We start from the raw sequence: 25,872 nt of genomic DNA, 5'->3' as shown, positions 1-25,872 counted from the left end.
TTTAGAGTAACTTTTAAAATTTTTATTTTCATTTATATAAGAGTGAATGTGTATATGGGTTGGTAGTGGCATGGTGTTGTATTATGGCTACAGAATTATTCTGGGGAATAAAAAAACAATAAAGACAGTGTAGGAAGTTGGCCAAAATGCTTAAAATCTAATCCTGGCATTTTAATAAACTTGGAATAGTTTAGAAAACGAACACAATTTCATTTGTTACTGTAATAGTATCAAAGGACAGCAGTAGACTATTTTCAGTGTGGTGCTTTTCCACATGAGCCTGAGCTCTGTCTAGTCAGTTCTGTTTGTTCATGGATAAAAATCCTTCATCTCAGTTCTTTTGATTTAAACCATTTTCTCTGATTCTATAAGGGTTACTGGTTTTGGTTTACTCAGAATGACCTATTATACTTCTGCATGAATTTTTCTTTTATTTTCCTGATTGGTTGCTTTGCTTTATCTCCTGGGGCTTAATTGGTTAATTTAAATCAAGTATATGAAGTTTCTTTGAGAGATTATTATAAACTTGTACCTTGAGGTCCACTTGTTTCAAAAGAGTTATAAGTCTTCCATCCTTAATAAAACTGATGAAAATCAACTCTAGGTCAACAACTGAAATTAGTAGCAAACCCCAGAAGCACACTTGAGGCTGTTAGAACCAAGAGATTATTCAGTCTTATTCTTACATTAAGGGATGGTAGTACTCCTTGCTTCAGTTATAGGTTGCACATTCACTGGAACAGTAGTTGGCTTAGATATTGAAGGATGAGACAGTGGGGGCGGGGCCAAAATTACCTGTCCCAGGGAATCTGACTTCTGTTGCTTGACTTTGTCATCACTTACCTGACCTGTGGCTAGAAGTGTGACTAAGAAGTCTGACTAAATTGTATTTGATTGGGAAATAGAATTGACTAGACTCTTCTGGGACTGGGTTGTAGACTTTGTAAATTATCTGTATGTTGTACAACTATCCCTAATGGTATTAGACTCATTTAAACTTCAGTTCTAATTTATTCTCTGTTTTTGCACATATATCTTGCTCTTTTGGTAGTTCTGTATTATATTATTAATGACATGTGATATCTCTTTTCCTCAACTCTCAAATGTCATGGTGTTATTAAATATTTTACCTTTATTAGATAGAAGGAGATCCCATCAATGATATTTTAAAAACTCACTGCTCCTTCCCAACTCCAATATTTCATAGTGCTCAGTTGACACCTTATTGTGGAATGTACTACTGACACTTCTTTAAATTCTAAAAATGCACTTGCTAAAGTCAACATGGACCTCTTAGTAGCCAGATTGCTTGGACTTTTTTTAGACTTACTTTGACCTCTTAGATCTTTATCACTGTTACCCATTTTCATTTCTTTGAAACTCCCTTCTCCATTGGCTTGCTGACATTTCTCAATTTTCTTTACTTGGGTCCTTCACTGTGATAGCTTCTTTTAAAAAATTTTTTTTTATTGAAGTATAATTGTCATACAACCTAATAGCTTAAGTATTGGTATCTGTCAAGGTTTCGTTATTTACCTACTAGTCTCCTTTTTTCTTCCCATTGTATACCTTCTTCTGAAGTGTCTTTCACCACTTAACATAGTTTGAAGCACTACTACCTGTTTGCTAATTTTTCCAAATCCTTTTCTTGTCAGATTTCTCTCAAGCCTCTATTTTGTATATCCAGTTACCTGTTCTATCATATATCTTCATTTGAATATCTTAAGCTACTTCAAGTCAAAAGATTTAAAACTTAGCTTATTATAGTCTCACCTTTTTTCTTCTTCCTCTTCTGTGTTTCCTGTCCTAGTAAATGTTACTATGATCCACCAGAAACTTGTGAATCATCTATTTTCTCCCATCTTCCACATTTAGTCAAGTTACAAAAAAACAACAAACCTAGTGGTTAAAAGTTTGAGACATTCTTGGTTTCAAGGATTTGTGTGTAGGGCTTTTTTAAGAGCAGTTTAAGTCAATTTTAAACACATTTATGAAAAAACACGATTGGAATTGTTTTCCTAAATCATTTCACTACTTGCTAGTCAGGACGGTTTTAGAATCAAAAGAGACAGTGAATATTTGAGGTGCTGCTTTATGCACATTTGGAATTACCTACATCTTTCTAATTAATCATATTTGCCATACAACAACTTTTTAAAATACAGATGTTGGGTTAAGCCACATAGAATTTGGAAATACAGGAAGTTCTCACTTAACATCATCGATAGGTTCTGGAACTGAAGAACCAATTTTACTTTAGGCTAATTGATGTATAAACAAGAGTTAAGTTCCTTCGGCATCTCATCCATGTTATAGCGAAACGATGTTATTCAAGGACCTGCTGGATTGCGGAAGTTTTAAAAATTTAGCATCTAGTCCATGTTTATAAAAGTTACATAAGCAAAATCAAAAGGTATCAATTATTTGTTTATTTCAGTCAGTAAATACTAACCCAAATGTTTTAAAAAATAAAGATGTTGTAAAGGAATGACAATCATAACTACCGGTAGGAGTATAAATTGGTACAACTCTGGGAAACAATTTGACAATAGCTATAAAAATGTCTAAAAAAATGTGTGTAACTTTTGTCTTAGTCTGTTCAGGCTCTATAACAAAATGCCATAAATTGGGTGGCTTATAAACAAGAAAGATTTATTTCTGACACTTAGAGACTAGGAGGTTCAAGATCAAGGCACTGGCAAATTCGGTGTCTGGTGAAGCATGATTCCTGGTTCATAGTCTCTTTTATTAATGAGTAATAACCTCCCAAAAGCCCCACCTCCAAATACCGTTACATTAGGGATTAGGATTCAACATAACATTTTGGGGTCGGGTGGGATACAAACATTCAGTCTTTATTATCTTTTGATTCAAATGTAAAGATATGAGAAAGGCTTATCTATATGAATATTTATTTGCAACATTGTTTAAAATGGAAAAAAATTAGAAACAGCCTAAGTAAGCATCTAGCAATAGATGATTGCATAAATAAAATTGGGTGCATTTATATAGTGGAGTATTGTTTGAGTATTAGTAACTGTAAAGTTCATAAGTGAATATTTACTGAGAAGGAAAGATTTTTCACAACATGTTGAATGAAATTAGCAGATTAAGTTACTTAATTAAAAGCCACGCATACGCATACATGGTGATGTGAACATGTGGAAAAAGAACATGGTATGAAACTAGGTTGAAAGGTTAGCAGTAATCTCAAAGTGTTGGAAATTTTTTTTAATAAGGAAAAAGGAATAGTCATTTTGCATTTTTTCCTTTTAATATTCTTACCTGGAAAAGTGTGTCACCATTTATCTGTTTTTTTAAAATCCATTAAGATTTATAATCATTACAATTTGTGCATATGTAACATACATGTTATCTGTTATATGAGCTTCAGAGTTGTAAGCTGTGTGCAGTGTGTTCATGCAGTTTCAGGCCTTCGGGCTTGACCCTGAAGTTGGAGTGGAACTAGGTGGAAACATTAAATATTTACAAGTACTATATATATGATTCGTTTATCCTTGACATTTCCCCCCATTATTTGCTTGCCTTTGTTTTTTAGATTAAAAGAAAATAAAGCTAAGAAATAGATGTCTTTTAGCTTGTTTCCCTTATTATTTGGGATATTCTAACCAAAGGGGAATTTATTTGTATTGAAGCTTTATATTACAGGCTTTGACAACACAGTATTTCATGGAATATTTTGAGTCATTGCCTTCCTATTGTGTATTGTTTTAGAAGGCCCAGGTAGAACTATTTGGTGGAAATTAAGAAGTAGATTTCGGCTCTGTGTAAAGAAGATTCTTGTTAATGAATCAAGTTATCATTAGTGGAACAGGCCAGAAGGTACAGGCTGTGATATGAGCAGCATGCAGACTCACAATCATAGTAAGAATTTACCTTTCCTCAGCCCCCCGTCCAGGAAAGCCATGTGCTGAGCTTCTCTTACACTAGTTATTGTATTTTAATCTTTGCTATGCTAATAATTGCCTGGAACATGAAGTGTTTGCTCTAATGCCCTGTTGTCTTTCTCCACTGTTCGTTTAATTTTTAACGTGCCATTGAATTAAAACTTAATCCCACCAATTCTACAATATTACTAGAGTGTTTTTATTTCCAAAAGCAGTAGCATTGACATTTATACAAGGATAATCATAGCAGCATTGTTTGTAATAGTATAAAAAAGCATGTTTCCATAATGGAAATACAATATAAAAGAAAAGGCAGATTTACATCTGGTAAAGAATGATTGGTAAGATTAAGTAAGTGGATGTGACATTGAGTGTAAGACATACGTAGTGTACTGTACTCGTAGTTTGTTTTAAAAACAAGTATTATCTCTGGACTATGCAGGGATATGTGTTTATAGGTAGATTATCTCTGAAAGAAAACACAAAACACTGGTTAAAGTGATTGCTAAAATCACTTTTTAAAGAAAATCCCAAGCAAATAACTATCTGTATCACAATGGACTTAAGACTCAAAAAAAAAAATTGAGAGAGAGATACTGGAATAGGTTGCCTTACGAAGGAGGTAGTTGATTTTCTGTTTGAAAGACTATAAGATCATGAAAAGGTCATCTGCTAATTCAGCTTCTTTAACCTTCACGTTCTTTGTAATTCGAAATGAATGTCTTATTCTGTGATCGTATGCTAAGTTTATAGCTTGTACCCTTTTTTTCCACCTACTCTAATGATTTAAAATTATCTCTTAACATTAAAATTCTTCTTAATTATAATTTTATCAGAACAGTTCTTTCTGCAAAACTAAATTTCAGTTGCATAACAAGTAGTAAGGGAAGGCTAAAGGTACACAGGAACAAAATAGATGATTACTGTCACAAATTGATACCTAATTATATAAGCCATAACTTGACCTATAGAGTACCCACTCTATAAGGTAAGGAACACATTAGAATCTTAAAACTAAAAGCTCAAGAATAATATATATGGGTGTACTATGTCATGGCTACAGGCTTGGGGAGGAGGGGTCCCTTTTTTGTGAAATACTTGTGTGATTTGGAAGGTAATACTCTTAAAATAATGTCATGAGGTTTTTAAATAAATCATTTCTTCAAAATAAAAACGAGATTTTGTTAGGAGTCATTTGAATTTGTTTTCTTTCAGAAATCGAGCTATAGCAGATTATCTTCGTTCAAATGGCTATGAAGAAGCATATTCAGTTTTTAAAAAGGAAGCTGAATTAGATGTGGTATGTTTGACTTTTACAATTATTCCTAGTATAGTTAATGAGTGGATTTTACTCAAGTGTCAGCAGTTAACAGTCACCTGAGTTATTCACAGATCTTATCATTTGTCATTTACTTGGCACTAAACTTGATTTTCACCCCTTTTTTGTATAATTAGATTTTTTGTAACATATAATTAGATTTTTTATATAATTAGATTTCTTGGACTTAGAGATAAATGGTCTGTATGGCTTGACCTATTGTAGTTGAGCCATTTTTTAAAAGGTTCTCATTTTTGCCTCTAGAATGAAGAATTAGATAAGAAATATGCTGGCCTTTTGGAAAAAAAATGGACATCCGTTATTAGATTACAAAAGAAGGTAACTATGTTTTTTCTTTAAAGTTAGTTGTATTTGGAATGTTCTTACATAAACTTTCTGAAATTATTAGCATAACAAATTATTCTCCTGCGTTAATTATAATTATATTTAACCTTGAAAAGGCAAATAAAAATACATTTTTGTGCATTGAAAAACACCTTGACCCAGACAGATCATTGCTGATACATGCTAACTCGTGTAAACTGGGTACTGGTGGGTTGAATTGACACAACCCTGACTTGAAGGAATTGATAGTAAAGAATTTATTTGTGCACTTAAATGGGAAGAACGCTTGGAGCCAATATGATGCTGGGAAAAGAGCACTAAAGTATGTGCTTAGACAAGTTATTTTTATCTCTGAGCTTTTATTTTTATGTGTAAAGTGAAGGCAGTAAGTAATATTCTGGTCCTCAAATTTAATTTTTAATATGCAAAGTTAGAATAAATAAATAACTTTGTTATATCATGAGTTAATCCATTCAAAGTTCCCAACACTTAGATGCTAAATGTTAGCTTTTATTGGGAATGTTAATATTATTAGCATGTACATTGTAAATTGGTTTGGGAAGAATTAAGAGTAGCAGACTTCAGAGGACTCAACATGGGTTTACTGCTCTTCCTTTAATTAGTATACATAAATTGAAATTTTTCTTTGAGTTAAGTAAGACAAAATTGTACTGAATTTTTCTCAGTTTTCAGTTTGTCATACCACTAAAAATTTTGCTGGTATATGATATAGATCATTTTAAATAAATCTGATGAATGCTTTGTAAATTACTGATTTTTTTTCAAGTATCCTGCATGCATACGCATATATATCTATATTATGCAAAATAAAGGCGGTATTTAAAAACATCAAATATGCTGTCTTTATTGGAATCTGTATGTGACTATGTGTTCATTCTCAAGGTTATGGAATTAGAATCAAAACTAAATGAAGCAAAAGAAGAATTTACGTCGGGTGGACCTCTTGGTCAGAAACGAGACCCAAAAGAATGGATTCCCCGTCCACCTGAAAAATATGCATTGAGTGGTCATAGGAGTCCAGTCACTCGAGTCATTTTCCACCCTGTGTTCAGTGTTATGGTCTCTGCTTCAGAGGATGCTACAATTAAGGTAATTTTTTCAGACTGAATGATGTATAATAGGATAATTATTAAAAGAATATTTAAATTTAATTGGGTGAAAGAAAAAGATCCTGAAAATGAGGACCTAAAAAAGAAGGTTAGAAGGGACTCTTTGAAACTGTGTGATTGGTTCTAAACCTTAAAAGACAGAATTAGAATAAAATTTCAATGTAGCTGCTGGGAGGCAAGCTGCCAAACAAGTTCACTGAATCTGAGAAAATGGGTGTTGCTAATTTAGTGTTGCCCAGTAGGTCACCTAGTGCTTGAATAATTTTTGTTCTTGGAGAATGAGGATAGAAGTGTGTGCCTTTTAAGCAGAAGTGATGGATGAAAATACAGGATTACAACACTAGTAATTCAGGGGATGAATATATTCTGCAAAAGAATCCAATAGAGGATTTATTTAAATTAGGCACTCTTTGATGTAGTTAATATTGGCTATGATTCCAAATTAAACAGTTCTCTCCAGGGGTGTGGGAATATAGGGGCTTTTCACTTTATGTTATTTATTTCTTTCATTTTTGTATTTTTCACAATAATCATACACATTTTAGTGTTTTATCTTTTGATCAAAAAAAGGTAGTTTTTATAATTCCCTTTGATCCAGACACAATACAATGGCGGTTGTATAAACCACCTGCAGAAAGACAAACAAAATATAGTTAAAAGATTTAGGTATGTTTCTGTGTTCTAAAATTTATTTCAGATTAAGTTCTAGATTATAAGTTTTGTTTGTAGAGGTTTAACTAAGAAAATGTGAGTAGATTACAATTGTATACAGAGGGTGCCCAAAAAATGTATATACATTTTAAGAAAGGAAAACTGTATTAAAATTGTAATACTCGATATATACCGATAACAAAAGATGAATACAAGTCATGTTTGCAATTACAAGAGGTGCTTAAAGTGGTTACCATCAGCGTCCAGACACTTCTGATTATGGTGAACTACTGCTTGAGCAACGTTGACCAAAGTGTCCACTTGGATACATTTTTTGGGCACTCCTGGTACATCATATAGCAGCAGTCGAGAATAAAATGCAGGAATGACAAATGTGACTATACATAACCTGTTTTTGTTCTTCGTTGTTAAACATTGTTTTGTGTTTTCCTTATGTGGTTTCTTTAGTTTCTAAATCAGTGGCTTCCTTCCATCTTGTGTTCTGGTGATCCAGTGGGCGGCTGCAAAATCATTGGAAGAGAGCCTTAAATTCATATGTGCGTCATGTATTTCTGTAGGCTGGGATGATTACATACTAGTACAATATATTGCTGTTTTTCAAATGTATATAGACATGTATTTAAATTATTGATTTCATGACAGTCTTTTTAAGTACCAAAACTGCACTGCTATCATGAGGCATAGGGGTGAAGGAGAAATTCTTGAATAAGTTAAAAATCTAGTCTTAACTATTGATTTTGCAGTGTTGGTGTAAAAGCAAAAAACAGAACTGTAAATGTACCATCTTAAAATATATCTGTTGAGTCAACTCTAAAATATTATAAATGAAGTTTTAAAATTTTTCTCTATAATCATACCACATATCTCAGCAACTAGTCAGTTTTTCCTTCCATTTAGTCTTTATTTAATATGCACACATGGTTTCCTTAATAAAAGGCATTTGTTTAGTTTGTTTCCTTTTATTATTAAACTTATTTTAGAAAGACCTTTCTTTGTTTCTAATGAATCATCATTTTTAATGATATCAAATGATAAGTTTGATTTATATATGGAGGCTTTTTAGGATAGTTAATGGTCAAGAGCACAGGCTCTGGGTTCAAGTACTGACCCCGCCATTTAATAATTAATGTGATAATGGGCAAGTTAACTTTCCGTGCTTCTCTTTCCTCATCTGTAAAGTGAAGATAATTAATACCTGTTTTATATGGCTTTGGGGAGGATTAAATAACTTAATACAGGGAAACTGCTGAAAATAGTGCTGGCCAGATAATAAAGGAATACTTATCAGTGTCAGCAGTGTTTTAGTACTACCATTAACAAATCTTCCTTTGGACTTCTAAGTTATTTTTGGTTATCTGCTATCATAAACAATGTTTTCTATTCACTTTTTTTTCTCATAAATTACTTCCTTGGATATTCTGTGGATTTTTTTTTTTTTTTTTTAAAAAACTGTGTCTACTCCCCTTCCATACTTTTCTTTCTTCAATTGTGGAAAGCTAGGTGATTTCTAAATGATGATTATGCTAGAACTACTTTCCAAACTTAAAGGAGAACACAAAGACAGAATTTTTTGTAATTTTGTGACTATCTTGGGCAAAGTGATTAATATATTTAAGGCTCAATTCATTTGTTGGGAAAGGGAATTAAAAATATGTCATAAGATTCTTTTGCTTAAAATGAAGTAACATAGACACAATATATATAATAGTATAGTGCCTGGCTAATAGTAGAAAAATGGACTGCAGGAAATGAACAGATAATTAATGCATTAGAAGAATTAAAAATGGCTAACCAACAATAACAAAATTTTTGGCCTCACTACCAATAGTAGAAGAAAGGCAAATTAAAATTACAATATGTATCAAATCTGCCAAGATGTTTTACTTTTTAAATGAGAATTCCCAGTGGTGATTAGAATTTGATGAAGCAGGCATTCTCGTTACATGTAATACAGTCTTATGGTAGAACAATTTAGCAGACTATATGAAGAGCTTTAAAAGTTTATACTTTTTAACCCAAAATTTCTTTCACCATCACTGTATAACCTAAGTATTGAAAAATGAGGACAGATATTTTTCAGTATTCCAAGATTTTCGCTTGACTCCTTTAAAAAGAATGTTTACTATTACTAAGTTTTTCATGATGTGGAAAAATTGTTACTGTCAGAAGCAAAGGGAAAACCGGATAATGAAGTATATACATTCACTATACTTGAAAAGCATAGAAAAAAATTCGGGAAAACATGCCATTGAAAAGATATTTTTTATTTCCTTTATATCAGTGCATTACAATTTTTTATCATGATTTATTTTATAATCAATCATACAAAAGGTAAATATAAAGAAAAATAAAATTCTTACTAATTCTTGACATTAAACTAACACTGAAATGCTCTGTTTGCTATTTGTGAAGAAACAGTTAATTTTCTGGTTCTATTTATTTTAGAGAAAATGCTTTAATGTTCTTGAATGAATGCATGGAAAGAAAGTTAACTGAAACTGAAGTGAACTTCAAGGTCACACCTTATTTATTTTTCAGTATGTGAAATATTCATCAATTCTTGGTGTCAAAATTAAACAGATACCAAAATAAGAGAAAGATATTTAAATACATATAATTATAGACCAATACATTACCTTTCATAAAAACAGATGCAAAATCCCTAACATAAGCAAATTCAATCCAGCGATTCATTAAAAGGATAATTAATACATCATAACCAAGTAGTGTTTATTCCAGAATGCAAGATTGGTTCCACATTCGAAAATCCAATCATTGTGATTGATGAACAAAAAAATGTAATAGGTTCATAAAAAGCCTTTTGACAAAATTCCAGTATGCGTTCATGAGTAAAAACTCTGAACAAGCTAGGAAGGGAGCTTCCCTAACCTGATAAAAGGTAAAGGTATCCGAAAAACCTACATGAACATAATGGTGGGAAACTGAATGCTTTCCCCCTGAGCTCAGGAACCAAGGCCAGGATGTCCATTCTCAGCCACGTGTATTCACCTTTGTACTGGAGTGCTCAGCCAGTGCAATAAGGAAGAAGTAAAAATGAAAGGCACGCAGATTGGAAAGGAAGAAATGAAACTGTCTTTACTTGTAGATGCAATGTTCTATGTAGAAAGTCCCAAAGAATCTACAAAAGCTACTAGAACTATGACTGAATTTAACAGGATCGTGGGATTCAAGGTCAATGTACAAAGCATAACTGTATTTCTATAAACTAGGAATGAAGAATTTAAATTTTAAAATGCCATTTACAGTAGCATCAAAAACCCACAAAATACTTAAGGATAAATCTAACAAAATTGCACAAAATGAAACAGTAACACTTTTATGTAGAAGTACTTGAACATTTAAATGATAAAATTTTTGTTTATGTTGGGAAGGTTATATAAGTTTTCTATTAAATGTTAGATTTTTTTTAGGTTCATTTTTTTATGTAGTTACAATCATGTGTATAATCTTATGTTCTTTACATAATATTTTATACATGTCATAAATTCCTTGTAGCTGCAAATTTTATCTTATTTAGTCATTCCCTATGTTGAATATTTAGATTATTTCCAAGTTTTCAAAATGCATTTTCTAAGTTTCTCTAAATTGGTTAATATACATCCTACCACAGATAAATTTGAACTCATGGGAAGAATGGAATCAATCATTTGATTTTAGAGTAATGTAATCGGTTAAAGATTAAACTTCCAACTTGCATTTGGCCGACAGAATGAAGTTTAATGTGTTCTTTGAGATCTCTTTCTAAATTTATTCCTTTTTCAAAAAATTTTATAAAATTTTATTTGAGCCAGATTGACAACATATACCAGGGAGCAAGATCTCAAATGCTCCCTAACAATTTTTCTTGATAGCTCGTTATTTCATTTAGAAAAGTTATCTTTAATATATGTGGCTGTGACTTTGTTTTTACATCAGAACGACATATGCTTTTGTTAATCTGCTATTCATGGACAGTTACATCTTACCAAGTCTTTTCTGGGCCTCTTAGATCTCTGAGCTCTGCTTGTCTAGTAGAATTGAGTACTCCTTTATCATTCCCCTCATATTCTACATGTAAATGCCTGTCATGGCCTTCTAAAACGTTTTTGTTTGTACTTAAATTTACTTATTTACATGTCTGTTGTCTACTCAGACTCGAAGGGACTTTGTCTTATGGCTTTATACAGCTAATAACTAGCATAATTAGGATATGGTAGATAATGTAGTACTAGAGGTCATTTTAATAATTGCACCATCAATTTTCACTATAGAGAAAAGACCAATTTATACTTCAAGATGTGCTATTTCTAAGACAGTTACCCTTTGTCACTTGCTCAGTTAATTAGTAAGGTGCCAGACTGGACTGTTGAGTGCAAATGTGAAATGAAAAAAGAATTATAGGTTGATAATAACCAATTTTCTGTTCACGTGACAGGTGTGGGATTATGAGACTGGAGATTTTGAACGAACTCTTAAGGGGCACACAGACTCTGTACAGGATATTTCATTTGACCACAGTGGCAAGCTTCTGGCTTCCTGTTCTGCAGATATGACCATTAAACTATGGGATTTTCAGGGCTTTGAATGCATCAGAACCATGCACGGTAAGAGTAGAGGATTTTGATACTGATTTCTAACCTGGCATTCCAGAGGCAATATTGTTTTCTAACAGTGTGCAAGTTCCCTTCGTTCAGTTGTCTGTGTTGGTGGAGGATCCTATGATTTAGATAGTGCATGGATAAGCCACAGTAGTTGACGGTTGTTTCTTTTACGAGGCTTTAAGTATCTCTTAGTTATATAAAATATTTAATTTGTTTCCATGAATATTTTTAGATAAGAAAAACTGCTTGGACATCTATCTATCTTTGGGAAACTGAAGTTCAGTGAGAGTAGGTGTTATAAAAGCTGGAACCCAGATTTCCTTGCTCACTTTTTTAATGTTCCACATATACTGTAATGTCTCATTGTTAGGTTGTTTTCCTGGGTTTTGTCATGGAGACTGTTCTCTGAGGCAATTTGGCTTTGGAAAGAGCTTTGGAATCAGATATCTGGGTTCAGATTCCTACCTGTTTACTTATGGCATTAGGAAATTTTAACCTCTTTCATCTTCAAGATAGAGGTAATAATACCTAAGTCATAGGCTTATGAGGATAAACTGAGATCCCATAAAGGCATACCTTGGAGATATTACGGATTCAATTCCAGACCACCACAATAAAATGAACATCACAATAAAGCGAGTCACAAATTTTTTGGTTTCCCAGCGCTAATAAAAGTTATGTTCATACTATATTGTACTCTATTAAGTGTGCAGTATTATGTCTATAAAAACAATGTACATACCTTAATTTGAAAATACTTTATTGCAAAAAAAAAGGTAAAGTCATCATCTGAGCATTCAGCGAGTCGTAATCTTTTTGCCGGTGGAGGGTGCTACCTCGATATTGATGAAAACGCTGTATCTATGAAGTGCAATGAAGCAGAGCGCAATGAAACGAAGGATGCCTGTGCTTATTCATCTTGGTTTAGTACCTGGCACGTAGAAGGTGTCCGCTAAATAAGAATTTTTGTTGTTTCTTTAAACATAATGAAATATGAATGTTTGGATTTTATATAAGGAACACATACTATGTTAGTAATAAACATTTTTCTGAATAGATTATCCAGTGATATTAGCACATTGGGAAGCTATGTGGTTACACAGAGGGTATAATTTGAAGGGTGTGTTTTCTTCCCAAATTAGATGCATTCATGAAGCTTACCAAGTAAAAGAATTCTATTGAATACGTTTGTAAAAAAATCTGTATTTATGTTTCTTTACCCTATATCTTGTTGCTCTAATTTAAGAAGAGTTCTTTCCAACCATTGTGTATTCCTTAAAATAATGTCTTTATTAGGACTAGGGGGCGTTTTTCTCAAAGGATAGCTAATTAGGATTGTGACATAATGTATACAGGATAATGCGTTTTTTACCGTCATAAACATCAACAACAAAAACAATCGTTTTCAACCACTATTTTAAATATGGAACCAAATCCCCATTTTAAAAATCTGTTTAGCTGAATAAATCTTATTTCTATTTAATGTCTTAGAATATCAACAGTAGAAACTTGTTTTTTCTAGTGTTCATACATAAACATTCAGTGTTACTAATATAGTGCTGATGATACTGATGCCTTGTGATTTTAAAACAGTTGTACAGGTTGAAATTTAATCATAAATTGAGCTGGCTACTTATTTCATTGTGGGTTATTTTATTGTTACTAGTTCCTTAACATTTTTTGTGTAAATCCACATTTCTTAACATTTTTTATAAAGTCCAGTGTATTTAAAGTTGCTATGACATTTGAAATCCCATGAAGAGTATCATGGTAAACTCATGGTAAACTTACTGGTATATCACTTAATATGTTACTGTGTTATGTGTTTTAGGCCATGACCACAATGTTTCTTCGGTAGCCATCATGCCCAATGGAGATCATATAGTGTCTGCCTCGAGGGATAAAACTATAAAAATGTGGGAAGTGCAAACTGGGTAAGTAGATTTAGTTGAAAAGGTGTATCAGCTAAAGAGACAGTAACAAAATTGTGTTCTGAATGTTCCAGTAGTTTTGGCTTTAACCCATAATGATTACCATGACAGTGTATTATATACTTTAAAATTAAGTTTTGATCTCTAAATGTATCTCAAAAAAGAACAGAGAAATTATAAAAGAAACTGTGTCCTTCCTTGGGAGCCATTTTCTGTGTAATGGCTTATTTTCTCTGTGGTCTTCTTTTAGGTGATCTCTCTGTGGGTTGAAATAAAATGTAAATAACATTGTGCAGGTATGCCCCTATTAGGTTTAATTTGGCTGTGCTTAGAATTACACGATTGTTATAATAGAACCTTAACCTACCAGTGTTACTCAGATCAGTAGAGCATGCCTTCTTCCAAACATGGCTAGAAATATTTTTGTCAGGTTTATTGTGTGTGTTTAGTTTTGAAAGATTTTCTCTGTATATTTTACCTCCTAGATTTTTTTGTTGATTTGGTTAGCTCCTTAATGATAACTTCCATCAGCTTATTTTAACTGATGTTTGACTTTCCAGCCTGTCCCTATCTTTTATTAACCAGGAGTGTACATTTATTCTGTTGACTTGCATACGATTTCTCTAACTTGATGCCATTCTCTTCATTCCAGTGCGTAGCGAGTTTTGTATTGCTTTTGGGAAGTGTTCCAATGATTGCTATGTATAATGTAAATTATTACTTATTTTTACAGCTACTGTGTGAAGACATTCACAGGACACAGAGAGTGGGTACGTATGGTGCGGCCAAATCAGGATGGCACTCTGATAGCCAGCTGTTCCAATGACCAGACTGTGCGCGTATGGGTCGTAGCAACAAAGGAATGCAAGGCTGAGCTTCGGGAACATGAGCATGTGGTAGAGTGCATTTCCTGGGCTCCAGAAAGCTCATATTCTTCCATCTCTGAAGCAACAGGATCTGAGGTACTGTGATTTATGTGTCATGTCATGATTTTATTGCTCATATCTCAGAACCTTCGATAGTTCTGATTCTCAGTTTCAGGGCCGTTAAGGCATTTAAAAATCTGCATTCCAGAATTCTGGATCTTGAAATTCTTTACTCTTTCCAGTTTGCAGATGTGTTTATATTTTTTAACCAGTGATGATTATTGCTGTCAGCTGACCCTTAATGTGTGCTAGGGGTGGGGGTTCTCCTGAAGAGTACAAATGGTCATTCACATTTATCAGAAATGCCATTGTTTTAAGAGTATACCAGAGCAAAATAAAACTTATGGGAGAGATTAAAGTTATCTTTTAGAAGACTATCCTTTTTTAGTGAACATAATTATTTATAAAATAATTTTTGGTGAAATGCAATTCAGTATTGTAAATACTTGTTTTTAATGAATAATTCCTATGGAAGCCTTTGATACTCTTGATCATCAGACTCACTAGGTGAGTCTCAGTTTTATTATATTTCTTTACGATTCTTAACTTGTGTTCTTCATTTTGTTCTTTATGATTAATACCTTAAAAGTAAATTATAGAATATTATTTCTGTGAGTGAATAAGTTGTTATGAGCCAAAATTAAGCACATTTCTTTTTTTATAGAGACATTCCTATTGTGGGTTTTTTTAAAATTGCATTTCAAGAAAGAAAGGAGGAGATTCTCCACCTGCCCCCATCCCCGCCCCGCCAAAGTTTATTTTTCTAAATGAAGCTTCTATTGTAATCTCTATCTTGGCTGGCTGCTTGCATTTTCAAATTCTTTTTACTGCCCTCTGGTGGTGGTTACTTACCATATGTCATAAATTTGATTCTGGCTGGACTTTAAAGGCTAGATTATTAAATTTTTAAATCTTTCTTGATTACAGAAGTCTTTAGCAGTAAATTTATCATCTTGGTATTTTAGAAATTGCATCTTAACCTAAGTGGAGATTTTCTATTTTTATATTATCTGTGTAGCCTAGGTGTGTTAAAAGACTTGTTGCATTTTGATAGAGAAAAACAAGATGAGTAAGTCCTGGAGATCTAATGTATAGTGTGATCTAATGTATAGTGTAATGTATAGTGTGTAATATAGTACTATTAATGTGTAGTTAATAGTACTATATTATACACTCGAAATTTGCTGAGAAGGTGGATCACCACCAAAGGGGGTAGACATGTTAATTAGTTTGATTGTGGTGATCATTTTAAAGTCCTTACATAACTTCTTGCATGGCAAAATCACTTTTATATGGTTTCTTATAGACTAAAAAAAGTGGCAAGCCTGGGCCATTCTTGCTGTCTGGATCCAGAGACAAGACTATTAAGATGTGGGATGTCAGTACTGGCATGTGCCTTATGACTCTGGTAAGTTTGAATAATTGCACTGCTGCTTTTGCATCGTTACTGTGTTTATACCTGTAGGGGTCAGATGTTTCGTGATATCATTTAATCTATATTATTCTAGGCTTTAAAATAATTTCTTTGTAAAGGTACTTTTCCTTAAACTTCTGTTATTCCATTGTTACAGTGCTACAAAAATTATTCCTAATCAATGTCATGTTATGTAAAGGAACTACAAAGCCAGTCAGTGCTTGGAAGGAGGTCCTAGCTCACTGTATCTTTAAAAATGATACATCTCTTATGGATGGCAAATGAGTATAGACTCATTTATTTTTGAAGCTGTTTGCGTCTGTTTCACTGTTTCATTTTAATATGAATGCTTTATTACCTGTTATTTTCACGTTCCAGTTTATTTTATTTATTTTACTATTATAGAAATTAATGGTGCTGGCTTTATGACTCAGAAATGCTTGTTTCATTTTAAAAGCATCTAGATTTCAGTATGAGGATATATAAACTATAGTATGGGATTGTGGGCATTCTTGTTTGCCTAAGAAATTTCCAAGGGGATCTGTGGGCATTAATCCAGTAGCATTTTTTTAATTTGGCATCCATATTTGTTTTAGAGATTCTTTTGATGGTACCTTGAATTGCTTATCTCTGTAGGATAGGATAGATGCATGAAAGTATCATCAAGAATTGATTAGAAAATCAAACTCTCCTCTAATAATATTCTGAGCTGAGTTCAGGTATAATATATTGTTAGAAAAGATGATCTACACTTAAAGTCAGGTAGCATGTGCTCTCCTCTTCTGTAATAACATGGTTCACCATTCATTTCCCTGGAGGTTTTTGGCTCCTGTTTTTCATCTGAAGGGGGTTACCTTTTTGCTTTTTAAGTAACAGTTATTTACAGTTCAGAAAAATTTAGAAATATACAGAAAAGCCAAAAGAAGAAGATAAAAATCACACTTAGATCACTGTACCATATCTAATAATATCTACCAAGTGTATTTGTTAGACTAGAATTGTTTAATAGAACTTTCTGTGATGATGATCTGTATCTGCTCTATCCAGTGTGGTCGCTACTAGCCATATGCAGCTGTGGAGTTCTTGGAATGTGGCTAGTAAAACCGAAGAAGAACTGACTTGTCGATTGTATTTAATTTTAGTTTATATTTAAATAGCCAAATGTGATTAATGGTTACCCTGTTGGACTGTGCAGTTCTAAATCTTTTTCTTAAATTACTATGTAGGTGAATGTGGTGATGTGGTTTGTTTGTTTTTTTTTTAAGTAAAAATTTGTACTGTACATACTGCTTTGTAGTGAAGTTTTAATTTAGAAGGTGTATGACACTTGCTCATGTCAATACGTACTCTACACTGATTACATATAGTGCTTTGATAAACATTTTTTTAAACTCTGGGCACATTCTTAATTCTTAGGCTAAATTGTAAGAAATGGAACTACTGGACAGGGGATATAGATGGATGGATGGATGAATTAGATACACAGCGAATACTTATATATTCTTCACTTAGAGTCACCAGTTGTTAACATTTTCCTATGTGTGTACATTTTGCTGAACAATTTGAGTTACTTGTAGACATCGTGACATGTTATCTCCTAAGAACAAGGGTATTCTAATATTAATACACAGTTTCTTCAGTTATCCCAGTAGTGTCCTTTATAACCTTATTTTAGCCTGTATCCGGGAACCTGCCAGGCATCACACATTGCATTTACTTGTCACGTCTTGTTAGTTTCCAGTCTTCTTTAATCTAGAAGAATTCCCAAGACTTTTTTTTGGGGGGGGGGTCTTGTCTTTTTTGGCATTGCCTTTGTTACTATAGTTTTAGTGCACTTTGAGTAATGACTTACTGTTTTCATAGATGCTATTTAAATAATGTATCCCTTTACTAAGTCAGATACCTTTTTGTTTTTAAGGTGGGTCATGATAACTGGGTACGTGGAGTTCTGTTCCATTCTGGGGGGAAGTTTATTTTGAGTTGTGCTGATGACAAGACCCTACGTGTATGGGATTATAAGAACAAACGATGCATGAAGACCCTCAATGCGCATGAACACTTTGTTACCTCCTTGGGTATGTATGAGTTATGAGGTTTCTGAGCAACTAGATTTTGGATGTAACAAAGTTTTATGTAACCCTATGGACTTTTCCAGGTAAGAAATGACCATGTGCTTTCAGGGCAGAATAGAGAAGGCAGGTTAAAAAACTTCATGGATTCCTACCATTTGTTTTAAATTCTCTTTTCCTTAACTCTCTCTCCATCATCAGCCTTATAATAAATAAATAAAAATACTTTCTCCATTGCACAACATTGGGTTTAGAAATTAGAATTGTGAAGAGGATGCTTTCTGACCACTCTGATAGGCAGTTTTTCTCCCCTGCTAGTTTGTAAGTTTCTCAAAGGAAATCTTGCTCGACCTTTTTCCTCTGGCAGGTATATACTATCATGTGCTAGGAACTCAGGGAATTATATTTCAGTTTAATAAAACATCCTTACCATCATCTGGCCCTGAATCTAGAATCGAAGATAGTGAATAGAGTAAAATACAATATGCTCGGGTATGGTGAATCTAATGATGAAGATAAAACCTTAGCGGAATAGGGCTAATGCCCACCTTACAGGATGGTTACAAGATTTGAACATGAATATAAAGCATTAGCATTTAGTTTAGAACATAGTGTTCAGTAAATGGGCACATTGCGGCTACCCTTGTTAGATTGAATGTTTATCCAGCCTCAGTTGGGATAGGGTTTTTGTTTGTTTGAGGTGTTAATACAGGATTTAACTTTTAAGTCTCAGTTTCCCTAACATAGTTGGTTAGCTTGATACCTTCTAGGGGTGTATATGGGTGTAGAAAAAAGTGGGTATTCCTGGCCCTTGGACTTGCTTATTTTGTGGCTTATTAAAAATTGTATCTGACTCAGTCTGACTTTAAGCCTTTTCTTTTTCTTTCAGATTTCCATAAGACGGCACCATATGTCGTTACTGGCAGTGTAGATCAAACAGTAAAGGTGTGGGAGTGCCGTTGATTGAGTCTCATTTGGCCCCTGCTCCCTTTTTTCCTCTGGATGCACTCTTGATGATACCATGGTTACCCCATTGAGCTCTGTTTAAATAAATATTGTCCTTTCATGTAAATTATTCTGGATGTAGATTGAGCTTATTAAATGTTACACACAAAGTATTCATGCATGGTGAATCCAAATTGTATACTGTAAATTTACATACGTTGTCTAGAAGTACCATAGGGTTTAAAAACCTGGGCTGGCATTGGTCACACCAGGCCTAAGAAGGCAGAAGTTGAATAAATTGAACTAGGGCACTAAACTGAATAGTTGACAGTGTCATTTTATGTTGGATTATTAATTCTTGTTTTTCTTTCTGCTATCTGTTGGTGCCTGACTTGGCCTCATTTGGGGGAAAGTGGTGGTTATTAGGGCTTTTTCTGAAATGTGTATCTATGTAACATCACTTAAGTGTGCTTAATAAATCTTCTTTAAGGATGTTAGATAATAAGGCTACAATTCAAAATCTTCTGAACCATCTATGTAATTTTTGAGGATTACACATCGGAATTTTTGTCATGACACATTTGCCAAACCAATGGGGTACATTTGTTTTGGCAGCCTATCAAGCAAAGGCTAGTGGTATATTTATGTAAGAAAATGACTGTAAATCTCAAATAAGAAAAATCTCAGCAGCTAATAGCAAATCATTTATTTCATTTGGGTCTTAATGCTTTGTAAACAGGTTGAAAAACACTGTAATACTCTAAGCTTCTATTTTCCACACTAGACACACTTCTAGTTGTATTCTCCATACTATGAGACTGTATAGTGATGTGACTTCCAAGTAGAATTTAATCTTCCCATTTGAGTGTGTCATGGTACAATAAATCACTATTTGTTTTTGTTTTTTAGGGATGTGCAATGTGCATTACATAATGACAGAAATATTGAAAATGTTATGTTTGCCCATTTTAAGGGAGTGGGAAAAATACAGCAGTTTGTTTTTCAACATGACTCTGATATCAATTTGAACTGTGTTTAAGTTAAAAGTTAAAAAAAAAGACAGTTTAATGGAGCGTGCATAAAAATGTACTGTGTTTTCACCGTTTGTTTATATGTAAATGTTTATAAGTATATGGGCCTGTCTATTAAGTGGGTAAGTCCATATATGTATCTCACACACATACAACCTCCATGTCTTTGGGTCCTGAGCTTGAAGAAGTGCTAAAACATAAAAGTAGAATAAATCTTGCTATGGAATACCACGCTTTAGAATGAACCCTTTTTGATCCTCATGCTTCTGAAAACTAGGTCTGACTCGGGGGGAATTTTTCCCAGCTAAAGGAAAATCACTTCCGTTATCCCTCTCCCCCAATTGGGCTGTTCAGCATTTTACACATCCCCTACATATTGTATATTGTGATCCAAAGTTACTACAAGTAGGTTTAAGAATTATCTATGACTTTGGAAACAATATTCCATTACAGATTATTAATAAATAATTCCATTGCTTAGCTAACCAACAGTTATTTTTAAGAAGGTCATTTGAAAAGTTAACAGTGAAATAACAAAAGACAATTTAACAATGAAATTTATTTGGAATTACATTTTATTCATTTGTGTAATAGGTGACTTTTTAAATGTCCCTTTTAGTATATTTAATGGAAATTTGGTTTCTGAAAAAGACAAAGGGTTAGAGTTAACGTCCTGTAGATACACAGAGAATAGGCCATATACGTACTAGAAGCAGCTTTATGTCTAGCTTGTGTCTTTTTGTTTGTTTGCTTGTTTTTAATTCCTGAGAGATATCTCTGGAAGGAAAAGTGTTTTGAGAACTAATGGCTATTTTTGAGGACATAAATTACAACTTAAGCTAATTTCTTAAATACAGTAGAATAACTTTCAGGACAATATTGCCTCACAACCCTGCTCACATTGAAAAGTCTTTTTTTGTTTCCCTTTAGCTGTTCTGACTGGATTTTTCTACAAAAGCTATGGAAAAATATCTTTGTTCTCATTTGCTGCTATTTCCTGTCCTGTTTTAAGAAATATAAATACATAGAAATGGTGCATCTTAACATTTGTTTGTACATGTATAAATGTCTTGTATTTTAATTCATTTTTAGCATGTAGCAACACAAATTGTTTAAGGGTAAGCCACAACATCTAGAAATCACTCATAGATATGAACAATAAAGGAAAAAATGGTACCGATTAAGGAGGAAACAAAGCTGCTGTTCGCTGGGTTTTTCACCCTGCAGCATACAGTGACTTTCATTGACAAAGGAGAAACATCATTGCTCTGTAAACAGTTATCCTTACTTGGGAGATTGCCACAGCCTGCTGCTTAGTTGAGTTCCCAGACATCCTACATTTAAGAAGCAGCAAACATTGAATCTCAGGGATGGTCCTCAACTGGATCCAAATGTAACAAGCCCTGTTTGAATAATGAAGGGGGTGGGGGAGAGTGATCCATCCACAATACAGAATCAGATTTGCAGAGGTTTCCTGCACTGTTGTTTGACACTGCCCTGTTGATGCCCTTTCTTCCTGTTGCCTCCATTTTCTGTCTGCTGTCTAACCCTGTGCCTTGCCTGGGATAAGTACAATGATTAGGTTACTGGTTTGGATTGTAAGTAGAGGAATTTATTAATTGGTCTTAGAGGTTCACTGCTGCTTTGTCACTTTCTCAGTCAAATTGGCCATGTATTAAGAAATAAAAGGCTGGTAGAATTGCATCCTCAGATGATTACTGACTGTGTGTGTGTGTGAAAACAGACATTCCAGTGCCACCCTTATATAATGTGCCCAAGAAGTCCTAGCTGCACCCTTGAAAGTGCAAGCCACGGAAACTGGTTTAGACATCGCTTGGAGAATAGTTGCTTTTTGACATGGCATCTTGCACTTTAGGAGACTTAAGACCGTCCAGTTTAGTCCATATGTGGTGTGACCAGTGCTGTGCCCAGAGCCCTGCTGTAAGATCAATAGTGTTAGCAAGTCGTCCGGGCTGTGGGGTGCTCGCTGTCGTTTTTGGAAGCTTTGGCTGTAGGTCAGCAGGCCCAGTCTCCTCACTGTCAGTGTCCTGCTCTCCTGTTTGCCTCTTTCTGTTTCTGTGTGAACTTCCAGGTAATATCACTCATTAAATAGTTTTTTTTTTTAATTAAAGAAAAACTATTTAAAAGTAAAGGGTATTTTGTTGACAGTGGTGGCTTGATAATCCTTAAAGCAACTGAAAAAATTGTTGAATTAAAGGACAAGGCACTTAAAATGGTTACTCTTTCTGTCCAGCTGTATATAAGTCTAATGTGTTAATTAGATGATGCAAAGAAGAATCTCCTGGTAGAGAAGCAACATGTACAAAATCGGTGAAAAAAGTTGTGTTTTTTTTTTTCCAGTGGGGTGGGGGGAGGGCAAGCTGGATTTACAAGTCACAACTGGACTGAACTGGCCTTTTTATCTTTCCACTATATCATGTAAGTAGCTGCTTTCTTGTCCTGCCTATCCTTCAGGCATCCCTACAGCTCACTCTGAAGATGACAGAAACACAAAATCTTCGAGTTAGAAGTTGATTCTGACACTGACATGAAGGCAAGCATTGATTTCATATAAACATTGCAGAGGTGGTGATTGGAGAAAACAATTCCCCAGATTGTAAGAGTAAACTGAAGATATTGACACATTTTAAAAAATTCAGTAAAGGAATGTATATAATATTGCTCTTGTGTTTTACAGTAAGATTTGTTGCTCTCAGACTGTGTAAAACAAAATTTATTCATGTTTTCTGCATATTAAAAAATCTTATTGTACCAATTGGTAAACTATTAAATGCCTATAAAACTAGATGTGATTTTTTTGTTTGTTTCCTTGTGCACAGATTTAAAACCTTTTAAGTTGAATCCTAATAGGGACTGAGGCTGTGTTAAGCACCGGTCACAGAGTACGATGTAAATTGGTGGCAGGGTAGCAGGCCCTTGATGGAAGGCTTTTTTCCTTCAAAGCAATGTCAGCACTGCCTCTGCTATCTGCTTTTTTCTCCCTATTTGGAGAAAGGAGCTAGGAGCAGTGTGGGGGGGTGGGGGCTCCTGTGGTGGGATCTGCCAGCTGCAGCCTTGTTTTCAAAGGTGGCACCCTCCCCTCCAGCAGCTCTTCCTGACAGTGTCTACAGCTGAAACCAGGAATGACCTATTACAGCCACCCGTAAAAAGATTTGGCCCTCTTGTGGTCAGAGTCCTGAGATTGAGGTCCCTCCCCACTTTTCTCAATGAATGAGCCTCTTATTCTGCCCAATGATCTTGGATTCTTGAAGATTCTTAGTATTGTTTGAAATTTTGGTTGAAATTACCAAGAGTGTTCAGTCTTGCCCCAGACGTCCAAAAGCTTTCTCTGCTTAACGTGTTGGATGTCCTGACTTTCATCCCCAGAATACTGCTCACCTAGCATCCAAGTGCCTTTAGGGAATTTGAGATCCAAGATGGAGTAGGTAAATGCTGGGCTTGTCTCCCATGAACACATTAAAATTACAGCTAAATTATAAAACCATCAACCTGGAGAACCATCTGAAGTCTAGCTGAACAGTTTTGTAACAGGATATAAAGAAGGTACATCGAGACTAATAGGAGGGGTGGAGATGGGAGACCTCCAGGTGGTTGTTGAGAATCTGGAGGAACATCTTGGCCATGGAGGACCCCTCTTGAGGAACTAGGGCCCAGCCGCACACCAGGTTCCCCAGCCTAGAGTACTGGTGCCAGGGAGACTAGCCCGCACTACATTTAGCTGTGAAAAGCTGGGGATTCCAACTCTCAGGGTGGGTCAGAAGACTGGGAAGCCCAGCTGTCTAGCTCATGCACAGACTCACTTGCTGGTACTCACCCTGGGCTCCAGTGGAAGGACAGTGACTTGACAGTGTCAGAGACATGGAGAGAGTTGAGTGGCTTCAGGGTGAGTATTTCAGGGACAGTTGCCATTTTCCCTGTGAGGGGTTCTGCCATGCAGCCAGTAGGCAGGTCCTAACTTTCCTGTGTGTACCCCCCACACACAGGCCAAATCTGAATCTGAATTGGTCTGGTGAGCTCCACTCCACCCTGGTGACTCCTTGCGACCCTGCCCCACCCAACATTGGACTCACTTTCTTGGTGAGCAGGCAGCCTTGCCTGCGTTGCACTCTTTTTGGAAAACTCAGGGTCTGCGGGCCTTAGGTGGTCAGTGACTGGCCTTGGTGTGCTCTGAGATTTGTTGAGTAGCTCCAAGCTCAGCACTGGCACCAAACCAGAATCTACATTAAGCTTGTGAACACAACTCATCCCACTCTGGTGACTCTAAAATCCTGCCTCACCCAACTCACGGGCTGCCCAAGGCGCTGTCAGCTGCTGAGCCTTATAGGCAGCTGGCAAGTGGCGTCAGGCCTCTGGGTGTCCTGGAGCTACCCCAGGCCCAATACTGGTGGCAGCTTTCCTCAGTTCGCAGCATGGCCTCGCCCACGCACCTCCAGGTTTAGCACAGACAGCGACCAACCACAGATCGCTTTGTAGCTCCTACCAGGTAGTCGTAGCCAGTCACAAGCAGTGAGTGACCTGGGCCTGCTCCAGAGCCCCTCCAAAGAGGCCCCAGAACCAACATGCTTGGAGGTTGGCTTCAGATCATGACAGAGCACTGCCCAATTAGCCCCACAAGCAGCATAAACAAAGCATGGTCTCAACAGGCACCGGAGCCCGCTAAGGCAAACCCCACTCAGTGGGGTAAGTCCCCCATATAGCAGCCTTTAAGCTGTGGATCAGTCAACCTGAGGGTCAGTCCCACCCACTGATGTGCCAAAGCAATCAAGCCTCAACTGTAACAGGAGAGTGCACACAACCCACACAAGGGACACTCCTCGAACACATGGCACAGGTGACCAGGGAGACTGTGCCAGAATCCCACAGGGCATCTACCATATAAGACTACCCAGCCAAGACCGGGAGATCTAATCTCAGCAGACCTAATACATAGAAAAAAACAGAGGTGGCCAAAATGAGGAAACAAAGACATGCATCCCAAATGAAAGAACAGGAGAAAACTCCAGAAGAGTACCAAACAAGATGAACCCAAACAAGCCCACACCAAGACACATTATAATTAAAGTATCAAAGGTTAAAGACAAAGAGAATCCTAAAAGCAGCAAGAGAAAAGCAACTAGTTACTTGTAAGGGAGCTCTCAAGATTGTTAGCTGATTTCTCAACAGAAACTTTGTAGGCCAGAAGGTATTGGCATGAAATATTCAAAGTTATGAAAAAAAGACCTACAACCAAGATTACTCAGCAAAACTATCATTTAAAAGTGAAGGAGAGATAAGAGCTTCCCAGACAAGAAAGATCTAAAGGAGTTCATCACCACCAAACCTGTATTACGAGGAATGTTAGAGGAACTTCTTTTTGTTTGTTTGCTTTTTATTTATTTATTGGGATGACAATTGTTAGTAAAATTACATAGATTTCAGGTGTACAATTCTGTATTACATCCTCTATAAATCCCATTGTGTGTTCACCACCCAGAGTCAGTTCTCCTTCCAACACCATATATTTGATCCCCCTTACCCTCATCTCCCACCCCCCACGCCCCGACTTTATTAAGATGGGGGCA

At 35.2% G+C, this 25,872-nt stretch overlaps 1 protein-coding gene across 1 annotated transcript in view; it reads left to right on the top strand.

Moving 5' to 3' along the window:
• Positions 1–23,096, top strand: part of PAFAH1B1 (platelet activating factor acetylhydrolase 1b regulatory subunit 1) — a 62,182-nt gene extending 39,086 nt beyond the window's left edge. The window contains exons 3-11 of the mRNA XM_033089501.1: positions 5,124–5,208; positions 5,491–5,565; positions 6,475–6,681; positions 11,809–11,977; positions 13,806–13,908; positions 14,639–14,867; positions 16,138–16,239; positions 18,164–18,320; positions 19,204–23,096. Coding sequence (XP_032945392.1) covers positions 5,124–5,208; positions 5,491–5,565; positions 6,475–6,681; positions 11,809–11,977; positions 13,806–13,908; positions 14,639–14,867; positions 16,138–16,239; positions 18,164–18,320; positions 19,204–19,277 — 1,201 coding nt within the window. The 3' untranslated portion in view covers positions 19,278–23,096. The remainder of the gene's footprint in view (positions 1–5,123; positions 5,209–5,490; positions 5,566–6,474; positions 6,682–11,808; positions 11,978–13,805; positions 13,909–14,638; positions 14,868–16,137; positions 16,240–18,163; positions 18,321–19,203) is intronic.
• Positions 23,097–25,872: the final 2,776 nt, after the last annotated feature.

This window comes from Rhinolophus ferrumequinum, chromosome 21 (assembly GCF_004115265.2).
Source record: "Rhinolophus ferrumequinum isolate MPI-CBG mRhiFer1 chromosome 21, mRhiFer1_v1.p, whole genome shotgun sequence".
Classification (NCBI taxonomy): Eukaryota; Metazoa; Chordata; class Mammalia; order Chiroptera; family Rhinolophidae; genus Rhinolophus; species Rhinolophus ferrumequinum.
This window is presented reverse-complemented; position numbering and strand designations above follow the sequence as displayed.